The sequence below is a fragment of the Gadus chalcogrammus genome, chromosome 9 (genome assembly GCF_026213295.1).
Source record: "Gadus chalcogrammus isolate NIFS_2021 chromosome 9, NIFS_Gcha_1.0, whole genome shotgun sequence".
In the NCBI taxonomy this organism is placed as follows: Eukaryota; Metazoa; Chordata; class Actinopteri; order Gadiformes; family Gadidae; genus Gadus; species Gadus chalcogrammus.
In genome coordinates, this window is record NC_079420.1 from 7,874,191 (window position 1) to 7,897,696 (window position 23,506).

Sequence of the window (23,506 nt, forward strand, 5' to 3'; positions counted from 1 at the left end):
GACTTTCACAGTCCTTCATGCCCTCACCACAACCTTTACACTGTGTTACGCAAGGGGTTAGCTCTGCAGACTCAGGTAGTGTTCCCAGGGTTATGGGCTCTGTGGAAGTGCTGGGGATGAAGCTAGGAAATGAATGAATTGGTGGCGAGAGCAATGTCTTTAGATGAACTGGTAACATTGGATAATTTCATTAGTTGGTACAGTCGGTGTAAGAGGCAAGCTGGCTGGCTGGCTGGCTGGCTGGCTGGCTGGCTGGTTGGTTGGTTGGTAGGTGGAATAGCTGGTTGTTGCACCTGTTTTCTTCTCTACTACAGCTCAGTGCAACCTCCTTCTTCGGGTGGGGGGTGTGGAGGAACTGGGGCGTAGAGAACCTATCAGTATCAGGGAAGAGGAAATAGAAGAAATTATGTATTTTTTCAAAATGTCTATGATTGTATGTTTAATTATGCATTCATTTTTAGGATTGTTTATGCAGCAAGTATATATAAAATTAATTGTACCTACCCATAAATACAGTTAGGCATTTCCTGCTTCTGTGAATACAGAAAAAAGGTAGAAACCGTTTAAAAGATCGGCGTTCAAGGTCATGCTATTTATAGAGACATCTTCGATACAATCTGTAGCGCTCAGCATTCAGCGCCGCTGGTTGTAGTACGTATAATGGCCGGTAGAGGGTGAAAGAGTGGCTAATAAACGAATAATCTATCGAGAAATATAATATATTATAATAATACTAATAATAGTATAATAGTAAATAAGGTCCCTTTTGTGTTGTTATTACCTCTGAAACAATATTTAAGTTGTTTTTAAGAATTTATAAATTTTTGGAGGGTGCTTTTTGAAGAACTATATACTATAAAACTCTGATACGGTTGTGATACATTCCATTACTCTGCTTATGTTCAACCCATTCAACCTCTCTTTTAGTCTCACTTGTTTGACCATTTTTACAACCACTTCACCAAAGGGATGAACTTAATTACATATTTGTACAAAAAATGTGCCCTCAAATACACTCATGACGTACAGAGGCTTCTAAAACAACACATGTTCTCCTACATACAAAAATACTCTTCACACCATTAACAAAGAGGCAAATCATTACCCCAAACGACATCAGCTTCAGCCATCTACAATCATCCGCTCAACGGCTCACTCAATTAAACAAACGCTCCGCTAATTACACACGGTGCACATGTGGCTTAATAACCATGATTCAGTCCCACTTCACCGCGGACTCAGCGGGACAGTCCATTAACCCCCCGGCAGTACCGAATCAACCCCTGCTCACCCTTGCTCTCGGCCAGCAGCTCCTCGCCCAGCAGGCCGTCCTGCCGGTTGCCCAGGACGAAGGCGAGGAAGGACAGGATGAGCGCGTTGAGGATGCCCATGATGGCCATGATGTAGGCCCAGCGCACCGAGCAGGCGCCCAGGCTGTACTTGTCGGTCTGCTCGCCGCACATCTTCCGCACCTCGTCGCTGTCCCAGCCGTCCGGGTAGATCATACAGCCCAGCACCAGACACACACCTGGAGGAGGGAGGGTGGGGGGGGGGGGGGGGGGGCAGAGGGGGGGAGGGAGGGAGGAGGGGAGGGGGAGAGGAGGAAGGGAGAGGGGAGGATGGAAGGAAGGGAGAGGGGAGGATGGAAGGAAGGGAGAGGGGAGGAAGGAAGGAAGGAAGGAAGGAAGGAAGGAAGGAAGGAAGGAAGGAAGGAAGGAAGGAAGGAAGGAAGGAAGGAAGGAAGGAAGGAAGGAAGGAAGGAAAGAATGAACGAAGGAAGGAAGGAAGGAAGGAAGGAAGAAAAAGGATAAGAAGAATGACCGCAGAAAGAAGGGGGCAGAAAAGAAGGAGGAAGGGAGTAAGAAAGGTAGGATGGGTTGGGAAAAGGAAGGAAGCGACAGAGGAAGGAAAGGAAAAGTTATCATACAGGTGTTTTTAGGAATAAGTGCAACTCGATCAATAAGTGGGACAGGTGGAGCAACAGGGACAGATTGTTGAAGGAATCAGAGAGAAAGTACGACTGTTATTGCTTTATAGGCGCTTTAAAGGTCGGCCCACTCGTGTCTGCCTCCCCTTGGGGTTCGCTCTATGATGATATTTGCATACATTAAAAAATCGTCAAGCCTCTCCCTCTACCCCCTCTTGCTCTCTCTCTCTCTCTCTCTCTCTCTCTCTCTCTCTCTCTCTCTCTCTCTCTCTCTCTCTCTCTCTCTCTCTCTCTCTCTCTCCCCCTCTCTCAGAGAGGCAGAGAGGGGTAAGAAGAAGTGTGGTTAATAAGCAGTAATCAGAGACATCGGGCTGTTATGGCAGCCAATGGGCCGAGGATACGAATGGCCCAGAAACACCGTTCATGCATTCATTATTCTCTGCCATAGCCGGGTCGCCAGCTGATCCCGATGGCCAGTGTGCTGTTGCTCTGTGCCAAGCCAACGGTGTTCTTTCCCCTGAGGGGATGAGAACGTCTGCAGTCTTCCCACAGCTCCCAACATGTCCGCTTCCCCCTTCCTTCATGTATGCTCCACGTTAAATATTCAGCCGCCCTTATTCCGATTTCTTTCTCGGCCCCAGGGCTGAAATCTCTTTCGTCTTCAATGTGTGTGAAGTTCTCCTCTCCTCTGTGAGGTGATGGTGCTGTGTGTGAGAGAGAGAGAGAGAGAGAGAGAGAGAGAGAGAGAGAGAGAGAGAGAGAGAGAGAGAGAGAGAGAAAGCGAGCAGGGCACTGAAGAAGGAGCTGACTTTACAGTAACCCACGGCATTAGTCCACACACAATCGTTTTCGTCCTGTTTCGATTGTGTATGGGGATTTCCAGAGCGACGCTAAGTGTGTCTCCATGGGGACGGAGGGTAGAGCGAGCTGCTCTTCCGCCACAAAAAAAAAGTCTCCTAGTTACCGCGTTTTTTTAACGCAACGTAAAGAAACCAGGCGAGTTCTCATATTTTAGCGCTGCAGGTAGGTCAATGTCACGAATGGAAGACATGCAGGCACATACACATATAGGCGCACACGCACACTTCCAGGCATACACGCACAAAAGCACGCACACACACACACACAGCATTTGACACAGTCAAGCTGCAGTTGTTTGATACAGTAATATTGCAATAATTAAAAGTAATGACGCGAGAGAGAGAGAGAGAGAGAGAGAGAGAGAGAGAGAGAGAGAGAGAGAGAGAGAGAGAGAGAGAGAGAGAGAGAGTGACTGGGGCTCAAGAATGATGAATGGACTTTGAATTTTGCTCCTGGAAATATCATATATCAATGTCTGATTTTCGTTGAGTGATTCAAAGGTATACTACCAGTTGTACTGTGTATACATTAACCAACAGTTCTATCGTCTCATAAATGAATTATTTCACTCCACAGTAAGGAAAGCATTTCCATAGGACGAGATGCCTGCTGCGTGACCCTGGCTCTACACAGGCTTCAAACAGACTGAATCATACATGAGGGGATAGGAGGGAGGAGACAGGAGAGGGGACAGGAGGGAGGAGACAGGAGGGAGGTGACAGGAGAGGGGACAGGAGGGAGGAGACATGAGAGGGGAGAGGAGGGAGGAGACATGAGAGGGGACAGGAGGGAGGAGACAGGAGGGAGGAGACATGAGAGGGGACAGGAGGGAGGAGACAGGAGGGAGGTGACAGGAGGGAGGAGACAGGATAGGGGACAGGAGGGAGGAGACAGGAGAGGGGACAGGAGGGAGGAGACAGGAGGGAGGAGACAGGAGGGAGGAGACAGGAGAGGGGACAGGAGGGAGGAGACAGGAGAGGGGACAGGAGGGAGGAGACAGGAGGGAGGAGACAGGAGGGAGGAGAGATAGGAGAGGGGACAGGAGGGAGGAGACAGGAGGGAGGAGATAGGAGAGGGGACCGGAGGGAGGAGACAGGAGGGAGGAGACAGGAGGGAGGAAACAGGAGGGAGGAGACAGGAGGGAGGAGACAGGAGGGAGGAGACAGGAGGGAGGAAACAGGAGGGGGGAGACAGGAGGGAGGAGATAGGAGGGAGGAGACAGGAGGGAGGAGACAGGAGAGAGGAGACAGGAAAAGAGTTCCAGAGCAGGTGGGTCAGAGACATAGAGGCAGAGGAAGTGACAAAGAAGAGATGAATGAATAAAAGGAATAGAGGCTAGCTGTTGTGTAACCTGGTTGATAAAAGTGAAGGTGGGGCAGATTGAGCGAGAGAACAAGGGAGGGAAAGGAGTGCACACCTACGGAATAATCTCCCTACATTATACAGTACATTATATAACATCTGCCAGGGAAGCCTGGGTCTGCAAACCCAACATTCCCCATAGGAAGAACTGGCTAAAGAACTAAGAACTAGACAGCAGAGGGGGCACCGTCTTCCAATACCGTGGTCTGGGATTGACTGGGAGGCCCATCTGTTCAGTACAGAAGTGAATCCAGGGCCATACAGAAACAGCTGCCCGCCAGCACCTGCTCCTGTCTTTGCTCCAGTGCTGCCCCACATCCACTGACATCATCAGGGGCTTATTCAGCATTCCCTGGAATACCAACTATTGCTTAATGTTCATCCCTGTAGCCAAATAGCAACAAACCGTGAAGAAGTCAATCTTACACGGTCGCAGGAACAAAGTCAATATTTATGTTTTTTTTTGGCAGGATTCAGAACACGTGAATGGATTGGATTAGACCTGGATTGCATTAATGAAACTTAAAATATTTTGCTTGTTAGTTGTCCAGTGAGTGTTAAATAAAAACAACAGTTTGATGTTGATGTTTGATATGAATGGGTTCAGTTTGAAGTGTGCCCCTGAATGGTTGAGCATATGCGTTGACACAAAGGCCCTACGTTAACAAGTGTTTTATTCCCATCTGGGTGATTGAACACAGCCGTTGTTGTCGACTGCGACTCTGCATACGTTTGCATCCTCTGAACCGCCCTGCTCAAAGGAAACATCACTAGATAGTGTTAAAAGGAAGAGGCGTGATGTCCTCAATGCCAACGACCGATTCAGCAGCCCCACTTATAAACCTGCTGAAAAACAACCGCCCTTCATCATAGAAATACACGTAACCTGGCTCTTCCTCCTCTGCTCTCCCTGGCCAGGTGCTCACTGGGCCGTGGCCATCAGTATGTATGACGGGAACCCGAGGCCCACACAGGGGGAGATGGAAACGATATAAAGTGGTGTGAGTAAAAGGTGAAAGACAGGAAGTCCATGTGGGGGCGTCCCAGGGGTCCTGTGCCCCCTTGGGGAGGGCTCAGGACCAAGATGAACATCATCAGCATAGACACACACACACACACACACACACACACACACACACACACACACACACACACACACACACACACACACACACACACACACACACACACACACACACACACACACACACCAAACTCACACACGCATTAACACACACACATAACCCCTGGCAGAGCTAATGTGAGCCAACACACCACACAAACACACATACACACATACACATAGACACACACACACACGCACACACACACACACACACACACGCATGCATGCGCGCGCACACGCACGCATGCGCACGCACACACACACAGACACACCCAAACACACACACACGCATTAACACACACACACATAACCCCTGGCAGAGCTAGTGTGAGCCAACACACACACACAAACACACACACACACATACAAATACACACATACAGATAGACACAAACAAACAGACACACTCATTCAGTGTAAAGGACACAGCAGGAACAAGGTTGGCCGCCGGGTTGGACGGGGTCCAAGATCCTGCGACACGGCCATTTGTATTCAGTACGATTCTTTTCAGTTTCCTGAAAAGAATCCCGTCAATGCACGCTTCATCAGGCTGACTCCTGTGTGCCGATATTGGCTGTGTCAACGCTGAACGGAGCCCGCCGGATTGGACACGAGTCACGGCTCTGTAGCTGCTCCACAACGGCATGAGGATCTCCTGATAGCATTTCACCCACGGTAATGTGATGGTGTGTTGTCGAGCATTTGTAATCCCAGCGCTGTCTTTTTTTGGAGCCTAACTAGAAAAAGGCACCGTAGTGCAGCCTTTGAATACGAATGAATGTGTGCTGAATGTGTGTGGATATGCAAGTATGTACATGTGTTTGCGTGTGTGTGTGTGTGTGTGTGTGTGTGTGTGTGTGTGTGTGTGTGTGTGTGTGTGTGTGTGTGTGTGTGTGTGTGTGCGTGTGTGCGTGTGTGTGTGTGTGTGTGTGTGTGTGTGTGTGTGTGTGTCTGTGTGTGTGTGTGTGTGTGTGTGTGTGTGTGTGTGTGTGTGTGTGTGTGTGTGTGTGTGCGCGCCTGTGTGTGTGCGCGCCTGTGTGTGTGCGCGCGTGTGTGTGTGTGCGCGTGTGGGTGAGTGTGTGTGCATGTGTGTGAGTGCGGGTTTGCAAGCGCGCGATGTGTTTGTGTGTGTGTCTGCGTATGTGTGTCCGTCTGTGAGTTTCTGTCTGTCTGTGTGTCTGCGTGTGTTTGTGTGTCTGTGTGTGCGTGTGTCTGTGTCTGTTTAGTTGTGTCTATGCGTGTGTGCGTGTGTGGGACTCTCTCTTTGCAGCCAAGATAACCTTGGTCTTCCCATCACTCTCTTCGCTGCTGCACATCTAAGGAGGCATGAAATAGGATTAGCATTTTTTTTCTGCTTCCATATTCCTGTGTGGTTCCAATTTCCACTTGCTCTCTTTCCCTCTGACAAACAGAATTTTGCATGCACACATATTAAAATCCCTCAAATGCATAGGGGATCTGTCCCTGCTGCACACATTCAAACACACATGGACACACACAGACGCATTCACACACACAAACACACAAAATGTACATATATTGACCTATATTGAAACAAATGTGTCAGAGTAGCAATCCCTTCTCCACACTTATGATCGCATTGCTGATAAAGGGAAATATTTAGCAGGCGCTTGAACCTCTTGGGCGTACGTATCTCTGTAGTGCACAGACAGCAGGATTCCCACCACCAGCTGGTGTCAAAACCAATGCATACAACACAGTGCCTTAGTGCAGCATAGATCCACTGGCGGATGTGTTGAGAACCATCCTGGGTCTTCTTGGTGATGATTATCAACCCTGCGTGTTTACTAGCTAACCACCTCTCCGGTGTATTAGCTCACACAGCTGAGTTGACAGTGGTTGTTCAACAGCACGACTGCAACAGAAAAGGCCAGATGTGAGTTCGGTGTGCAGTGTCTAGTGTTCATCCCAGCAGGGGCTCTTATGAATATGTATAGTTTAGTGTTCTTTAAACCCCAACTGTGTTGTTGGAAAAGGGCTGTGGCGCTTCCTAAAATATAGACGTCCCGGTCGCACATGGTTCGTCATAAAGAGCTGCGATGCTGCAACAACGTCAAGCGTGAATTTATGAAGAAAAAAGTCACAAGAAACAACAGTGATTAGCAAGAAACCACCGCCATATCTAGGCTTGGGTATTTGGGGAAGTTTTTTAAGCAATAGCCACCATGTTTTTGTACTGCTGACATTGATTGTGCAATGCTTTTTTACTTGGTGAGATTTGGTGGGGAATCAGACCAGGTGTCAAGTGTCATTATGACACAGACATTCTCTACCTTTCCAGCCTTCTCGCAAGGCAAGTTGCTTACATCAGTAGTTTGCTTGTTTAATTACACATCCAAATGAATGGACATCGATAGATAGTTTGCTTTGAACCTTAAGCTGATAGAGCTGTGAGGCTAATGGCGGGTGATCCTCCATTACAGTTGAACCATGTTAGGTCAAAGCCTCAGCTGAATCGCCTGACCTCCAGTACAAGGACCTCCAGTATGAGGCAGATTGTTTTTTATTAGGAGAGCCCAGTAAGACAATGAAATAAACAAACACAAATTAACCCATTTTATACTGCTTAATGGGCCCGTAAAAACGGTCCCTGGCCTATGTTCAGTAAACCACTCTGATATCTAAAAGGCCCCTGGTGCGACTCTGATAAAAAACGGAATAAGAGTCTAGGAGGCCAATCTGGCCTCCTTTCCTCTCCACCGCAGGTAATGACGTGAACATGTAATCGCCCGCAGAATATGCAGGATAAGTAAGGGGAGTCAGGTGAGTTTCAGAGGTAGAAAATCTGCTGACCTTTTACTTAAAGGTTGCTGTTTGGAAGCTCTGAATTGCCTGGGAGAAGCTATGCATGAATAATGCATCTGTGAATAAGACAGACCTTCATCATCTCTCTATTTCACCAAGCGTGGAGTGCCACGGATCATGGTAATATGATGGAGCCTCCGTCAGCATTCCCCACGGTCATTACCATTATAAGGCCATGTAGATCCCCTGTCAATCATAGGTCAAAAGCAGTATTACCTGATATCTGACCACCAGGGGGCAGATGGTGCGTGCCAAAGCAAACCAACCTGTCTTCCACTAGGTAGGCAGGACTTTTAGAGCCCACTTTCCAGCTGCAAAACAGAACTCAAACACACACGGATACACACAAACTCAGACACACACACACACACACACACACACACACACACACACACACACACACACACACACACACACACACACACACACACACACACACACACACACACACACATGGACACACACACAGCCTTGGTCAATGTTGTTAGTTGAGAAGGGGTCTGAGATGTCAACAGAGGATACCCAAGCTGGGGATTATTCAGTTTAGAGCCATCTGGACTTTGAACCAACTCTGACCCAAATCACGACCCATTCCAATAATATGCATGTTGACTTCTCATTCTCCTCAAGAGACCAGCAGCAAAATGCTTGCAAAAGGACGTTTCAGAAACCAAACAAAGATTCATGATTTCAGTCTGAAGATGACCATGCAAAAGCCAATTTGAATGACCATGCTATATTTATATTTGTATTGTGCTATCATCTTCTGGACCTCAAGGTTGTGTGTGTGTCACTTCACCACGAGTTACGAAGTTAGCTTCAAGTGCTATTCAATGAAATCCGCAACATCCTTGTTACTTGAGCGGATCAAAGGAAGCGCACGGACCCTACATGCTGGAAACGTGTAATTAAGACTCTGGTGTTCTTCAAGAAAGGAAGACGTCATTAATCTTGCTTCAGCACACAGAAATTTGCAGCTCATTAAAACAAAAGGGCTGACTTCCAGAACACCTCGCTATCCACAGGACTGATTTCTGGTTGTCAGGCAAGACATGGTCTTTTTCTGTTAAAAAATAACAGCCTGTTAGGGTTTGACACCAGACTAGGTTTCTGATTTGCTTAGACCTGCATCCAGCAAGCAATCTTTTTGAATCGAGAAACCTGACATTAGATTTGTATCCAGATCTGTTCACATGCTACCTAACGTGTAGCTGAGATATTTCCCTGGTTCATGCAGACACAGCCTTTGTTCTATCTTTCAAATAATAATGATTATGATGAGCGGCCGTAATGAGAAAATTACATCTAATGGTGTTCATTGCCTGGTGTGTTGTTCAACATCCACACACTGGCTCTTGTGAAGAGAGGCAGGCTATAGAGTTCACACACTGGGCAATTAAGATTCATATCCACAGCTACCCGACGGGACCGCAGTCTTACCACTTAGACTTGAGAGTCGAGGCAATGTCCCTCAGAGTGCTGAGACAAATGAGACCATACAATGTGCACCGTGCTGTTGAACGGAGTCAATAATCTGATTGTTAGGTTTCAGTTTGTAATGGGTAGAGTGAAAAGACCCTTTTAACAGTAGAAGTGATATTATTGGCATGTAGAAAGGTGAGTTTTAGTCAGACTACTTAAAAAGAAGGAAACTTGGAAAAAAAATACAAGGTGTCACCCATACAAACAGAGAAGGAAGGAAATAGAAATAGTGCTGAAAATAAAGTAAAACTCACAATAACCGAAACATTAAGCAATAACTAAATAGCTGTCATTTAAACCTTGACAATCCCACAAATTGTGTTGAACCAGGGAGAGTCTACACAGCTTCACCCGTGATCCATGCACTGCCTTCCAGACATTTGTGGACAGCAACCACCACCTCAGCGCGGCTGTTTGAAATATAAAGAGAGAAATAAACAAAGATGTCAAAAGTATCAGCGCTGCAGGTGTGTGTGTGTTGGGGGGGGGGGGGGGGGATGCAGAGCGCTAGAAAACGTCTGACTTTTCCGAACTTCAGATCTCAGCCATCTGCCCCGCGATACGAGAGCTGCACTCCGAGCTACAGGAGATCATGAGCTGTCTCCCCGTCCCGTTCTATTCCTGGATCCTATGGGGCCCCCCAAACTGGATACAAGGCTGAGAGCCCCGAGTACCTAACCGGTCGGGGGCCTCTCTTTCGTCAAAAACCCTCAGCAGCTATTTCCTGCCCTGGGATCCACAGCAGAGCACCTATCAGAGCCAGCAGAGTGTTGCAGGAGAACAGGGATGTCTCACTTCATCACCCTTCTGCTGTTCCCCGGTGCAAGCGGAACTTCTTGGAAGCGTTACAGAAATCTTTCAAACATTTCACACTTACGAGAACTTTTTTTTGTCTTGTTCCAAACCAGCATCCCTGCAGTGAAAGCGGTATGCTACTCCGGCATACTGAGTATTATGGGATGTAGGAAGACCTCCTCCTCTGATATGAAACAGGTATTAAGAACCGAAAGCGAGGCAGGGCACAGCAGCCTCTGTCTCCAGCGCGGGGTTAACTAAAGCAACACCCAGAACTCCCGTGGGATTTACTGTCCAGCAATAAACCCCCATCGACCGGATTTACTGTGACCTCAAGAAACAACGCTACAGTCCACAAGGTATCTCTTCGACCCTATCTCTGTCTCTGACTCTCTCGCGCTCTCTCTCTCTCTCACTCTCTCTCGATCACTCTTTCTATCTCTCTCTCTCTCACTCTCTCTCTGACTCTCTATCACTCTCTCCCTCTCTCTATCAATCTTTCTATCTCTCTCTCTCTCTCTCTCTCTCTCTGTATCTCACTCTGTCTCTCTATCACTCTATCCCGCTCTCTCTATCTCTCTCTCTCCTGCTCTCTCTCTTGCTCACCCTCATATCAGCACAAGCCTTATCAAACCCACCCCATCATCCGCATGCATATCATTAGCGAGCGCGCTTCGCTGGGGTTTGAACACACATTGTGGCGAGATATTCACTCACACCTCAACGGCATCACAATGACGACCCCCTGATTCGGGCTCAACATGTGTCTCTGGAGCAGAGTGGCTGGGCTCAGACTGCAACGCTCCACGTGGATCCACCTGAGGGGCACCAGGTTCCCGTGGTTCAGGGTTGATTAAGACTAAGTGGGGAGGGGGGGAGAGGGGACGCCGCGGAGAACCAAAGGGTTGAAGGGTTGATCACACCGCTCCCCCTCTGACAGTAGAGGTTAAAGGAAAAGGAGGTGGAGGGGGGAGAGGGGTGCATAGGTGGGTGTACAAAGGGTGCAGGGGTGATGGTACGGTGAGGGGTGGAGGGGGTGCGCATAGGTAGTTGTACAGGGTGGTAGGGTGATGGTGGGGTGAGGGAGAGGGGGGGAGAGGTTCATAGGTTTGTGAACAAAGGGTCCTGGGGTTGACAGTGTGGGGGAGGGGGGAGGAGGGCACAGGTGGGTGTACAAAGGGTGATGGGGGGGAGGTGGGAGGTGGGGGGTGAGGGGGGAGGTGGGGGGTGAGGGGGGAGGTGGGGGGTGAGGGGGGAGGTGGGGATGGACCGCAGTGAGCACAGCACAGCTGAGCGGAGGAATCGTTGAAACCGGGCGTGGGGGTTTGTGGGGGTCTTGGTGGAGACAGGGGGGTGGGGGGGGGGCTTATGTAACAGAGCACAGATGCACCCCCCTCCTACCCCCTCCATGCCCCCCCTACCTTGAGCGAGGACGAGGATTGGCCATGGCCGTGCTTGGGGATCAAAAGCAGCCTTTGAGGCTCTCCGAGTGCGTCGGGGCCGGCGAGGGGCCGGCGAGGGGCCGGCGAGGGGCTGGCTCGCGGTCGGCCGTCTGACACTGACAGTATTTAGGCCAGACCCGACCGAAGGGGTGCAGCGCCTCGGAATAACAGAGCCCTGCTGGCCGAGGACGCTGAATATTGATGAGCGGTTATATTGAGAAGAGCGAAATAAAACACAGAAAAGAAGGTCGTCGCCTGGAACGGCGGGACGGGCAGGGGCTCTGTCTGAATGTGAATGTGTTGCGTAGGGGGGGGGGGGGCGTTAAGTAAGGGCACACGCTGCTCTGCCCCTTAGGAAATGAATGATAGATGCATAGATGTATGCAAAGTTAGTGTTGTGCATGCATGATCCAAGAGGTGCATGCCGACACTGCTAGAATGCAATTAATGTCGGCATATGCATTTGCATTTGCTCTCTCTCTCTCTCTCTCTCTCTCTCTCTCTCCCCTCTCTCTCTCTGCTCTCTCTCTCTCTCTCTCCTCTCTCTCTCTCTCTCTCTCTCTCTCCCCTCTCTCTCTCTCTCTCTCTCTCTCTCTCTCTCTCTCTCTCTCTCTCTCTCTCTCTCTTTCCCTCACTGACCCTGGCAAGTTACAGTTTTGGCAATTAATGTCGGCATATGCATTTGCATTTGCACTCTCTCTCTCTCTCTCTCTCCCTCTCCCTCTCTCTCTCTCTCTCTCTCTCTCTCTCTCTCTCTCTCTCTCTCTCTCTCTCTCTCTCTCTCTCTCTCTCTCTCTCTCTCTCTCTCTTTCCCTCACTGACCCTGTCAAGTTACAGTTTTGGGTCACAGCGTCCTTATTGTTGGCTTCATCGTCCATCATCTTCGTCTGTGGGATAAACCAGCCTCTGTTCCTGTCTACTTGAGGCCCCTTCTTAGATCGAGGCTCTAGACTGCGGCCAATTGGTAGCTGATAAAGGCATCAGGAAGACCCCCCAGAGAGCGATAATGGCTTCGGTAGCGTTTCACATCTCGTTCACTTTACAGTACCGGTCATAACCTCCACACAACACCACCGAACAATCAATACTCTGAATTATGAATTAAATGATCAAATATTCATGATTAATGCATTCAAGCTCTTAACCGCACACCTTTAAAAGCATTGATTCTGGTCTCGGTGGTGAACAGTGCGAGTGTGGCTATTTATAAACACATAAACACGGGATGTGTTAAAAGTGTTAAAAAGGTGCAAATGAACCGTCACAACACCGCCGCCCCCTGCCCCGCCTGAGGTGTGTTGGCAGGGCGGCGAGCGGCAGGGCGAGCGGCCTTCTGCCTCACCGGCACGCTCCCCACTGTGATTAGTCGTCAAACGAGACGACAGGTGGTTAACACCCTAATGCTTCCATTTATATTTTGTCCGTTTCGATTAGCGATCAAACGCTCTGGGCAGTACCGGAGGACGGAGGGGCAGGGACAGGGTATCGGAGTGGCTGCAGGGGGCCCGAGTTACACCTGAAAGTGTCCGGGTTCATCCCCATTGTCGGAAGTGTAAGCCCTCTTCTTGAGCACCTTTGTTTTGTAATGACCTGTACCTTGATGAATCTTAATTTATGCAAACGCCTGCTAATTAGTTGGGAATTAAAAAAATATATATATCATAAAAATAGGAAGATGAACGACAGAAAGAGGAAAACACACATATAGAAATTTGTGGGCACAGAAACACAAGAGAATCCGATATATACATCATCCAATCTGGTTTGGATTAATGGGCTAAGGATCAGTGATCCATTTCATTTGATTTCATAGAAAAAAAGAATATGTATACATATAATTAGCGGGTAGCACATTCCCCTCCAGTGGCACTGTTCCAACAGCAGGTGAGCATACCGATGGGATTAACACAGTTCAAACCGCTGCTGCTGTGTCCTGGCTGTTCTCCACAGAGATACACACTAAGGTTGATTAGTGGGGTCACTGCAGACTTTGTGCACACATGTTTAGGGAAGTTGTGGATGAGTTGGAACAAACAAAAACATAACCTTGTGGTTATGTGTCTGCACATAAACAGTGATATTCATATTCAAGGTTTTTGTAGTTTTCTCGCAAAATGATTTATTCTTACAATGGTTATTCCTAAACATGTTGGAAAGTTGATGACATGTTTGTGGCATTTTACTTGTCTGTGTGCACTCTCATACTGACAAAACACAATCCCTCTGCAAGTGAATTATTTTTCTACCTCTGTGAACTGACGTGCTTGTTGAAGGTCAGTGTGATATTGTGTCGGAGATGATGATCCCTTTCGCCTCAAATGTTAAGTCCTCCTCTCTTGCCTCATTATCATTCAAAACGAGTCAAACATTTGCATGTCTTTTCAAGGTTGGTGTCTGAAAGGCCTCCGCTGAAATTAAACAGAACTGAAGGAAACTCAAAACTTCAGGTCAGAATTTGTAAAAAGACGAGCTGGTAATGGCCTGCAGAGTCATCGGACGGCTATGCTATGCTACAGCTTGTCATTGCAGTTAATACGACACAACCGACGTCTGAGCAGGCAAAATATGTGAATGCATTAACCTTTTTCCTGTGAAATGTGCCAAGTTATGTCACTTTTACACAATCGGACTCACAGTCACAAGATGGCATGAAAAGGAAAAAAGACATAAAGGTTAAAGTATTCATTGCTGCTTTCAAAGTGTTTTCGATGTTTTTATTTACCGAATGATATTGTTACAAAACAAGGAAAAACAGCCGTAAAGCTTCGCTCACGCTGATGTGCACATGAATGAATTTGAACACAAACACGCACACACACACATACATACACAAACACACACACACACACACACACACACACACACACACACACACACACACACACACACACACACACACACACACACACACACACACACACACTACTAAAAAGCATTAATCAACATACAGAAATCCCCCTGATTCAGCTTTCAGAAGGATGGCACTGAAGTGCAGTGAGACCTGAAAAAGTGTGTGAGGGCAGTCAGGGCACTATCTGGGCACACTACCCACTATCCATAGCTCTGCTCTCCACTTGGCTTTGATGCCCCTTCAGAACACACCTCTCAGCAGAGCTAATTGAGCGCCAGACGAGATGCAAGTGGTGGTGAAAGGAGGCGATAATGTCAGTGAGAGAACAGACGGAGATAAAGAGAGTGTGCGTGCGTGAGAGAGAGAGAGAGAGAGAGAGAGAGAGAGAGGGGGGGGGGGGGGGGGGAGAGAGTGAGAGTTAGAGAGAGTGTTTGTAGAGAGAGATACATAAAGTGAGAGAGAGTGTGAGAGAGTGAGAGACAGAAAGAGAGTGAGAGAGTGTTTGAGAAATAGATATAGACAGTGGTCTATCTCTATTCCACCACCAGGAAGTGGTGGTGAAAGGAGGCGATAATGTCAGTGAGAGAAAAGATGGAGATAAAGAGAGAGTGTGGTTGTGTAAGAGAGAGAGAGAGAGAGAGAGAGAGAGAGAGAGAGAGGAGAGAGAGAGAGAGAGAGAGAGAGAGAGAGAGAGAGAGAGAGAGAGAGAGAGAGAGAGAGAGAGTGAGAGTGAGTGAGTGTTTGTAGACAGATAGATACAGTAAGTGTGTGAGAGATTGAGAGAGAGACAGTGTGTGTGAAAGATAATGTTTGTTTGTCTGATGTATTTCTTGATTGTCTCCACCTCCCTCATATCAATCTACTGATTATCAATTAATTGCTATTGACATGACAAACATAGCAAAATTAAAATCTCTAACAGAATGTTTACAAAATCTCACCTTAACAGGCAAGTTAGATGGCAATAAAAGAATCCCGTTGTGAGTGAGATCTCATTCTGTATGAGATCTCGAACATGAGGGTTAGAGCCAAGCCCCCAGACAGTAGCTGTGTTCGAAATCGTTCCCCATCACGGATATAGTGCACTATATAGGGTGCTCGCCAGTTTGTAGTGGTGTTCGAATTCTCAGTGGTTAATTTCCTTCATTATATAGTGGACAATAAAGTACCCAAAATTACTCCCGTATACCTCAATGCAATGCGCCCCTGTTTTCTAAACGTCCCTTGCTGACGCAAATGACGTTTAGAAATGTTTAGCGTAGTCTCCGAATTACCGTTTGATTGTTCCCTATATAGTTCACTATATCATGAACCCCATATAGGGAATAGTGAGTGAGTGAATAGGGAACGATTTCGAACACAGCCAGTGTGCCTAATTAGGGGCCCTGATGATGCAGAGCATGCACTGAAACAGAAGGGCCCACGGTTCAACAAACAAATAGGCCTTTAACCCATGCTCCGTTAAATAAAGTTTAATGATTCAAAATGTGTTACTGATTCTCATTGGAGACATGTCATCCAAATATATGCATAAAAAAACATCAAGTTGCCCAAATTAGCGTAAGTGTTGCTTTTTAAATCAAGTAGCTTTCTCATTAACTGTTTCCATTAACATTACAAATGATTTGGTCTTTCAGCGAAATCATTGAATTCCATTAGACAGATAGGAAAGGCCAACCTGGATAAGTAAAATAGGACCACTGTATTCCACACATTTTAATGTCCCGCATTACATCTATTAGCAGTCATCTTAACCCAAAGTTGTTAGGCAGCGCGCACGCACGCACACACACACACACACACACACACACACACACACACACACACACACACACACACACACACACACACACACACACACACACACACACACACACACACACACACACACACACACAAACACACGCATGCATGCACGCACACCAAACACACACACAAACACACACACACACACACACACACACACACACACACACACACACACACACACACACACACACACACACACACACACACACACACACACACACACACACACACACACACACACACACACACACACACACACACACACACACCCCATCTGGACGCACCATGAATGAAGATCTGCCTGGAGGGTGATAAAATGGAGGAGTAATTATGGATGACCTCGTAGTGCCTCTCAGGGCAGTGCTAAGGTTGGTTTTGTGTTTCTCTCGGTTAATTGGCCTCACCGACTGTGAACGGAAGGGCTAAGAAGGAGCTGGGGGGAAACAGAAAGACAGAGAGAGAGCGGGGATGAGATAAAAGGATGAGCACATACTGCACTCGTTAAGAAGAAAGAAATGGGTTTGATAAATAATTTTGAAAAGGCAGAGCTTGTAAGTTCCACATCACAAGTCACGAGTCGAGTAGGAGTTGAAAGAGAGCGTTGCGTATAACAACGACAACAGAAAAAAAAAAGAAAGAGAAAATATGACAATGCCAGATTGTCGATCATTAACACAAAAACACACAAAACACACAAACATACACAAACACACACACACCCATATACACACACGTGGGAGCAGATGTGTTGTTGCGTGACACAGCTCCATTGAGTTGTGAGAGCGAGGCCGGGTGAAAGATCCCAAGAGTACCTTCCCCTACGGTAGACATTTTGAGAGCTTCTAGCGCATGTGATCCTAGTGGGGTCGTCCCTCATCAAATATTCAGCGGCTTTACCCTGGTTTCCCCTGGAAACTGCATACCAGTGTGTGTGTGTGTGTGTGTGTGTGTGTGTGTGTGTGTGTGTGTGTGTGTATGTGTATGTGTGCATGCGAGCGTGCAAGTGTGTGTGTGCGTGTGTGTGTTCGTGAGTGGGTGTATGCTTGCAATGCTGACTCTAACTAGCCTTTGCTGATCTCGCTCTCTGTGCAATATGGGCTGATGAGTGTCTGTTTACAACCGTGTTTACACGCTGTTCAATGGGATTCATGGAGGCATATTTATCTTAAAAGTGTGGGACATTTATTCTGTACAAGCAACATGGCTCATGCCCCTGCCATTGAGTTTGTGTTGTGAACGCCTCTTGAAGGCACATACACATTGCGACATGAAAGCATATCCGTGTAGAAGCTGTTATACTGTCAGACAACAACAACAAACTAATTAACCATTCAGCATGATGAAAATCACAACAAATAGACCAGGCGAGAGTTGCAAAAAAAAAACCTAGGTATTTATCTATCTCTCTAGCCCTCTATCTCACTCCTTCACTACCTCTGTCTCCCCCTGAAGCACCCTCTGTCTGACTGTCTGTCTCACCCTGTGTCTCATTCCTCATCTCATCTTCATGTTCCCTCTCCCTCACTCTGTCTCTTACCCTCAATCTCATCCTCCCTGACACACCCTCTGTCCGCTTTCTATTATTGCATTTGCCTCTGTGGTTGTGAGTGGTGGTGGTGGGGATGGAACTGGAGGCTAAGGTGGTGGTGGTGGTGGTGGTGGTGGTGGTGGTGGTGGTGGTGGAGGCCTTGGATGTGGTGGGGTTGGTGCCAGTAAAAACGATGATAGCGATGGGAATAGTGAGCATAGTGGTGGTAGTGCTAGTGATGATAGTGGTTTGGTAGTGATGATAGTGATGATACTAGCAATGATAGTGGTGGTAATAGTGAATATAGTGATGGTAATAGTGGTGGTGGTGGTTGTAGTGATAATATTGGTAGTAATGGTGTTGATAGTGGTGATGCTATGATGATACTGCTACTGGGGGTGTCAGCAGTAGCAGCAGCAGTGACAGCAGCATGAGTGTAACCTTGAGCTAAGTGTAATGATGTTAGACAGCGCCAGGCAGCTCTGCTCAATAGCGGTCCAGGTGCCAGCGTCATTCCTTCTTGGCTTCCTGTTGCACCTGGAGCCACATGGCCGAGCGCTGTTCTCCTCGGCTTCACACCTGTATTCCAGCAAGATCATCAAGCTGGACTGTTGCACATACTCCTGTACTCTCTGTTTGTCCCGGTCACCAGGAAGTGGGTGTGACATGTGACCACATATTCGGGTCACATGTATAGGTGGCCTTTATCATGCATTTAGGTATGATCTACCATGTGTAAACATCTCGCCACCTCAGCTGAAAACATGTCTGTGTGCAGGCCATTGAAAACCTTTATTTGAACAGGTGATCTTGCTTATATATCTCAGAAGGGTTTTAATGTCATGTCGAGGTGTAAAGGCTACTACAGCATAACAAACAGTTGAGAAGGGAGAGGTTTTCAGTTATTGAGCTATCGCAGTCTGGCATTGTGAGTTGTATATGATAACATTTGACCAACATCGATTTTTTTTTCAACTTAAGACAACCACTCACCACAGCCCTCAAAGTGCCATTCATCATCAACACATCGATCGCTCAAAAACGCTCAAACAGTGTGATGAATTACTTCGAGGGACTCTCTCGGAGCCCCAGAAACACCCGCACCCCTCATCAGCACCATGGACAGCGGTCGCCCTGGCTACGGTCCGCTAAAGCTGCCACAAGTAACGGCCAAGTCACTAGCATCGTCAAAACATCCCCAAAAACATCCCCCCAAAAAAGACGCCTACACGCTGCCATTCATCTTATCACCAAAGGACACGCCGTGCACGCAGAGCCGGATTAACCCAAAGGCAAACTAGGCACGTGCCTAGGGCCTGATCGGCGGGGGGGGGGGCCCAGACAGAAGTAAAAAATAAAAAAAAATAAAAAAAAAAATGAAATAGCCAATACAAATGTCCTGCCTACTATTTATTTCAGTGATAATATATCAATATATATTAATTAAGTAAAAATAGTGACGTTGTTTATCTTAACGTTAAGTCACATTAAAGGCACCCAGTGCAACTTTCGAGGCTTAAAAATAAACATTCAATTTCTAGTCTTTTTTACACGTAGTAAGTTTCAATAACTCCATACCATTACATACCGACATTCAAGCAGCAAAGATGAGACGTCGTTGTGTGGTGAGAACTGATAGAAAATCGATAACAACAACAATGCCGCCATTTTCTTTATTTTTTGTAACCTACAATAAATAAAGCAGGCTTCCAGTCAATGGAAAAATGGCTTCTCCCCACCGGCGATTGTTGTTGTTTACGATTTTCTATCAGTTCTCACCACACAGCGACGTCTCATCTTTGCTCCTTGAATGTCGATATGTAATGGTATGGAGTTATTGAAACTTACTACGTGTAAAAAAGACTAGAAATTGAATGTTTATTTTTCATTGAATGTTTACATAAAGTTGCACTGGGTGCCTTTAACGCCAATCAGTTAAGTCCGAGAGGAGGTCAGCGGGTCAAGACTAAGCGGAACAATAAAGCTAGCAGGCAGGTCGTTTCTTGTGTAGGCTAACATTCAAGATGCTTTTGGGTGCGGCAAAACATAAAAAGAAAAAAATGAAGAGGAACAAAAGAAGAAACAGCGGGGGGCTTTACAGAAGTTTCTGTCGGGCAGCCGTCCGACAGCTGTGAAGACAGCGGAAGACGCTGTGGCGCCGTCAACATCAGCGCCGTCATTTTCTACGATGAAAAGAGTGAAAACATACCGGAGAGCAACAGTAACAGAAAAAAAACAGAATGCCTTTGCCCTGTTGGCAATTGAGAATAGATTTACAACCTCCCTGGATTTTGAAGACATTATAGAGGACTTTGCCTCATCAAAACTCAGGAGAAAGCATCTGTAAATGTAAGTTTTCCATTTAAAAATCTAAATCTTAATAAGTAAAGTGAATGCATATAAATGAAATGCATAATATAGGGCTATACTTTCTACTATAATGAAATGAAATATGAGGAACAAACCAAGTACCGGTATATTCAAATCTCAAACAGCTGTCTTTCAGCTTATATATACATTTTATTATTTCTCCACAAGATCGTGATGATGCTGTCAAGATGTGTTTCTACTGCAATGGAGGCCTGTGGTGCTGGAAGGCTGAAGATTATCCCTGAGTGGAGCATGCTAAATGAGAGTGTTGGAAAATTGAAGATAGGTGATGCTTGTCCATGAAAATAAACATCTTTACCACTACAGCACACTTTCTCTGACTGCATATTTTATTAGTCTTTGTATATTTGACTACTTATTTAACTTTTCAATTTAATCAACACATTTAATTAAGATTTTCTGCAAAATGCAATAGCTTACTACATTTATCTTTTTTGCTCTGTTTACATAGCAATGCTGACACCGTGACACCTATTGGTGATTTACTGGGACTACTGCCTTAACAATGACACTGGCAATGGATAAGATAAGGATAATTTAATAGCATTTAATAGAGCCGTGTAATAACGTATAAATAATAAAAAATCAAAAAATAGTCTGATAGACTGTTTAATATACAACACATGACTTATTTTGGCGTACAAATAACCAACTTGTAACCAAAGACTACGCTATGTAAAATGTGAATTAACTTTTATTAGTAACTTTGGTAAGTGTTAGGGTTAGGTTAGGTTATCGATGGAGGGGGGCCCAAAAAATACAGTCTGCCTAGTGTAGTCCATTTATTTAATCCGGCTCTGCGTGCACGTCTACCCCGGCAACAAAACAAGAAGCACTTACCAGACGCAGCCTGCATCCAGCCGCAGATCTTAAACACGGTGGAGGTGCTGAGCAGGAAGAAGAGGCTGAAGCAGCCGATGCAGCTCACCACCAGCATCATGGACATGCCGATCAGAAAGGAGGCGGCTTTGAAGGCGGTGGATGGGATGGCCGCGAACTCGGTGAAGCTCCCCTGGCACGTCAGCTCCCGGGCTATGCCGTCCCCGGTGCAGAAGTGGAAGAGGCCGAAGTAGCCGGCCTGTGGCGTGTCCATGCCATCGCCGATCCAGTAGGGCTGCGAGAAGATCGTCACGTTGACGATGCCTAGCAGGATCGTGAAGATGGCCCACAGCAGCCCGATCACACGGGAGTTCCGGACGTAGTTGGTTTGGTACAGTTTCGCAGCTTCCGCGGAGGGTAACATTGATGCGGCAGCTCCTGGGATCATCGTATGGAAACGGGAGACTTAAGGAGGAGGTTTCTGCACGGTCGATGAGCGTACAATCCGCGGACGAGCTACAGATGCGCCATGCATACGGTGCAAGAATTACGCAAAAAATAAACCCTGGCTCTGCAACATGAAACGGTGCCGTTTGACGAACGCGATCAGCAGCTCATCAACCGCGAGGAACGACGAGTCGAGAATCATTCCGATTAAGTCGAGTCTCGAGAGCAGAAACCCCCCCTCAGAAGCGAGCCCTGCACCGAGCAACACGCTTCTTCCCTGCCGCTTCTGTGGAGCGCCACCGACGTCTGGCCGTGGCACTCGGACGTGCACATCGCACGACGTTACGCACGCCACTCGCTGATGGTGATGTCCTTAGAACACCTAAGGAGCCTCCATCCACACGCAGGGCAGCCTGGGGAACAAACACCGCTCGGACTACGGGAGGATGCTGTGGCCGGTTCAGCTCGTTGAGCAGTGTCGCCAGATTGGGACAGATTTCCCGCCCAATCTGGCGGGAAACAAAATTTCCAGATTGGGCGGGAACTTTGTCCCAATCTGGCAACACTGTCGTCGAGCCGAACCCTGACGCACAGATGTTGCGTAATTATGTCCCCTGGCGGAGGGATGGGTGATCGCGTCTGCCTTGCTCCGGCGCATCAGCATCTAACGTGATCACATGTGTCAGTCAGACCACCCTTCTCCAGACCGTTGAACGTTATAGTGAATAGGTCATGTGGTGGCCAGTGGAGCCGATGGGGGAAGACAGACAGGGGAGAGGGAGAGGGGGAAGCAGACGCAACAATGAGGAGACGAGCGACAACTACTCCCCTAGCGACAGGATGGCGCAGCGGCAACACGTAGCGCTGTGGAAACCCTGGTGATGATGTGATCAGATAGACGGACTGTGATGAGAACGGTTTTAATAGCCTAGGCTGCTAGTGGGCAGGTCAGTCTGTTTGGCGCAAAACGCATTATTATGTTCTTCCAGCTCGTGGGGAACTTGGTGAAATAGTTCGGGGAACCAATACTATTGCCATGTACTCGTGTGCCATAACAAGCTGACAAATTGTCGTTAGCATTAAACCTCAAAGTTATGATGATGATGATGATGATGATGATGATGATGATGATGATGATGATGATGATGATGATCATCATCATCATCATCATCATCATCATCATCATCATCATCATCATGATGACGATGATGATGATGATGATGATGATGATGATGATGATGGTGGTCATCGTCATCATCTTCAATTTAAATTATTGTCGGAAGAGAATTTTAAGAAGTTTAAATTAACCTAACATGTATAGGCTAGATCACATCCACAAGAACGAAACGTAATTGATCCAACGGTTTGGACTCCAATGTTTGGCTGATCGTCTGATCCCGGTGTCCTCAGGTTATCAAGAGCTAGTTGTGAGGAGTTAGGAGTAGCCTACATAGTGCAGACGAGTCCACTCCTAATGTGTGGTGGAGGTTCAGGAGGTTCTAAACAAGATGACCACAGCAGGCAGACCACCGTGGTCGCTTAAAGGTGCTGTAGACTGTAAGATTTAATAGATTTTATTTGATTGGTCACACGGTCATCCGTCAACTTCTACTGAGTGAAATGTGCTGTGATAATTAGGAGTTGACTCCACCTGCCTCCGTTTGAGCACATTTAGATTTCAGAACGGCTTATTTCTACGTTCTCTCTCTCTCTCTCTTTAAAACTCTCGAATCTTAACGACAGCATCATTATCGGTGAGCTCTCTACGTTGCCGCAACAACAGTAACGTGTTGTTTTAGGATTGTAAAAATAGACCATTGATAGCACTGCATGAATTCAT

At 47.0% G+C, this 23,506-nt stretch overlaps 1 protein-coding gene across 1 annotated transcript; it reads right to left on the minus strand.

The window, feature by feature from the left end:
* Window positions 1-308: 308 nt before the first annotated feature.
* On the minus strand, window positions 309-21,872 carry LOC130389094 (LHFPL tetraspan subfamily member 3 protein-like). The gene is made up of 3 exons (XM_056598758.1): window positions 21,241-21,872; window positions 1,292-1,528; window positions 309-355 (listed from the first exon to the last, which is right to left on the minus strand). Exons 1-3 carry the CDS (start codon window positions 21,665-21,667, stop codon window positions 309-311), a joined length of 711 nt encoding a protein of 236 aa, XP_056454733.1. The 5' UTR covers window positions 21,668-21,872.
* Window positions 21,873-23,506: the final 1,634 nt, after the last annotated feature.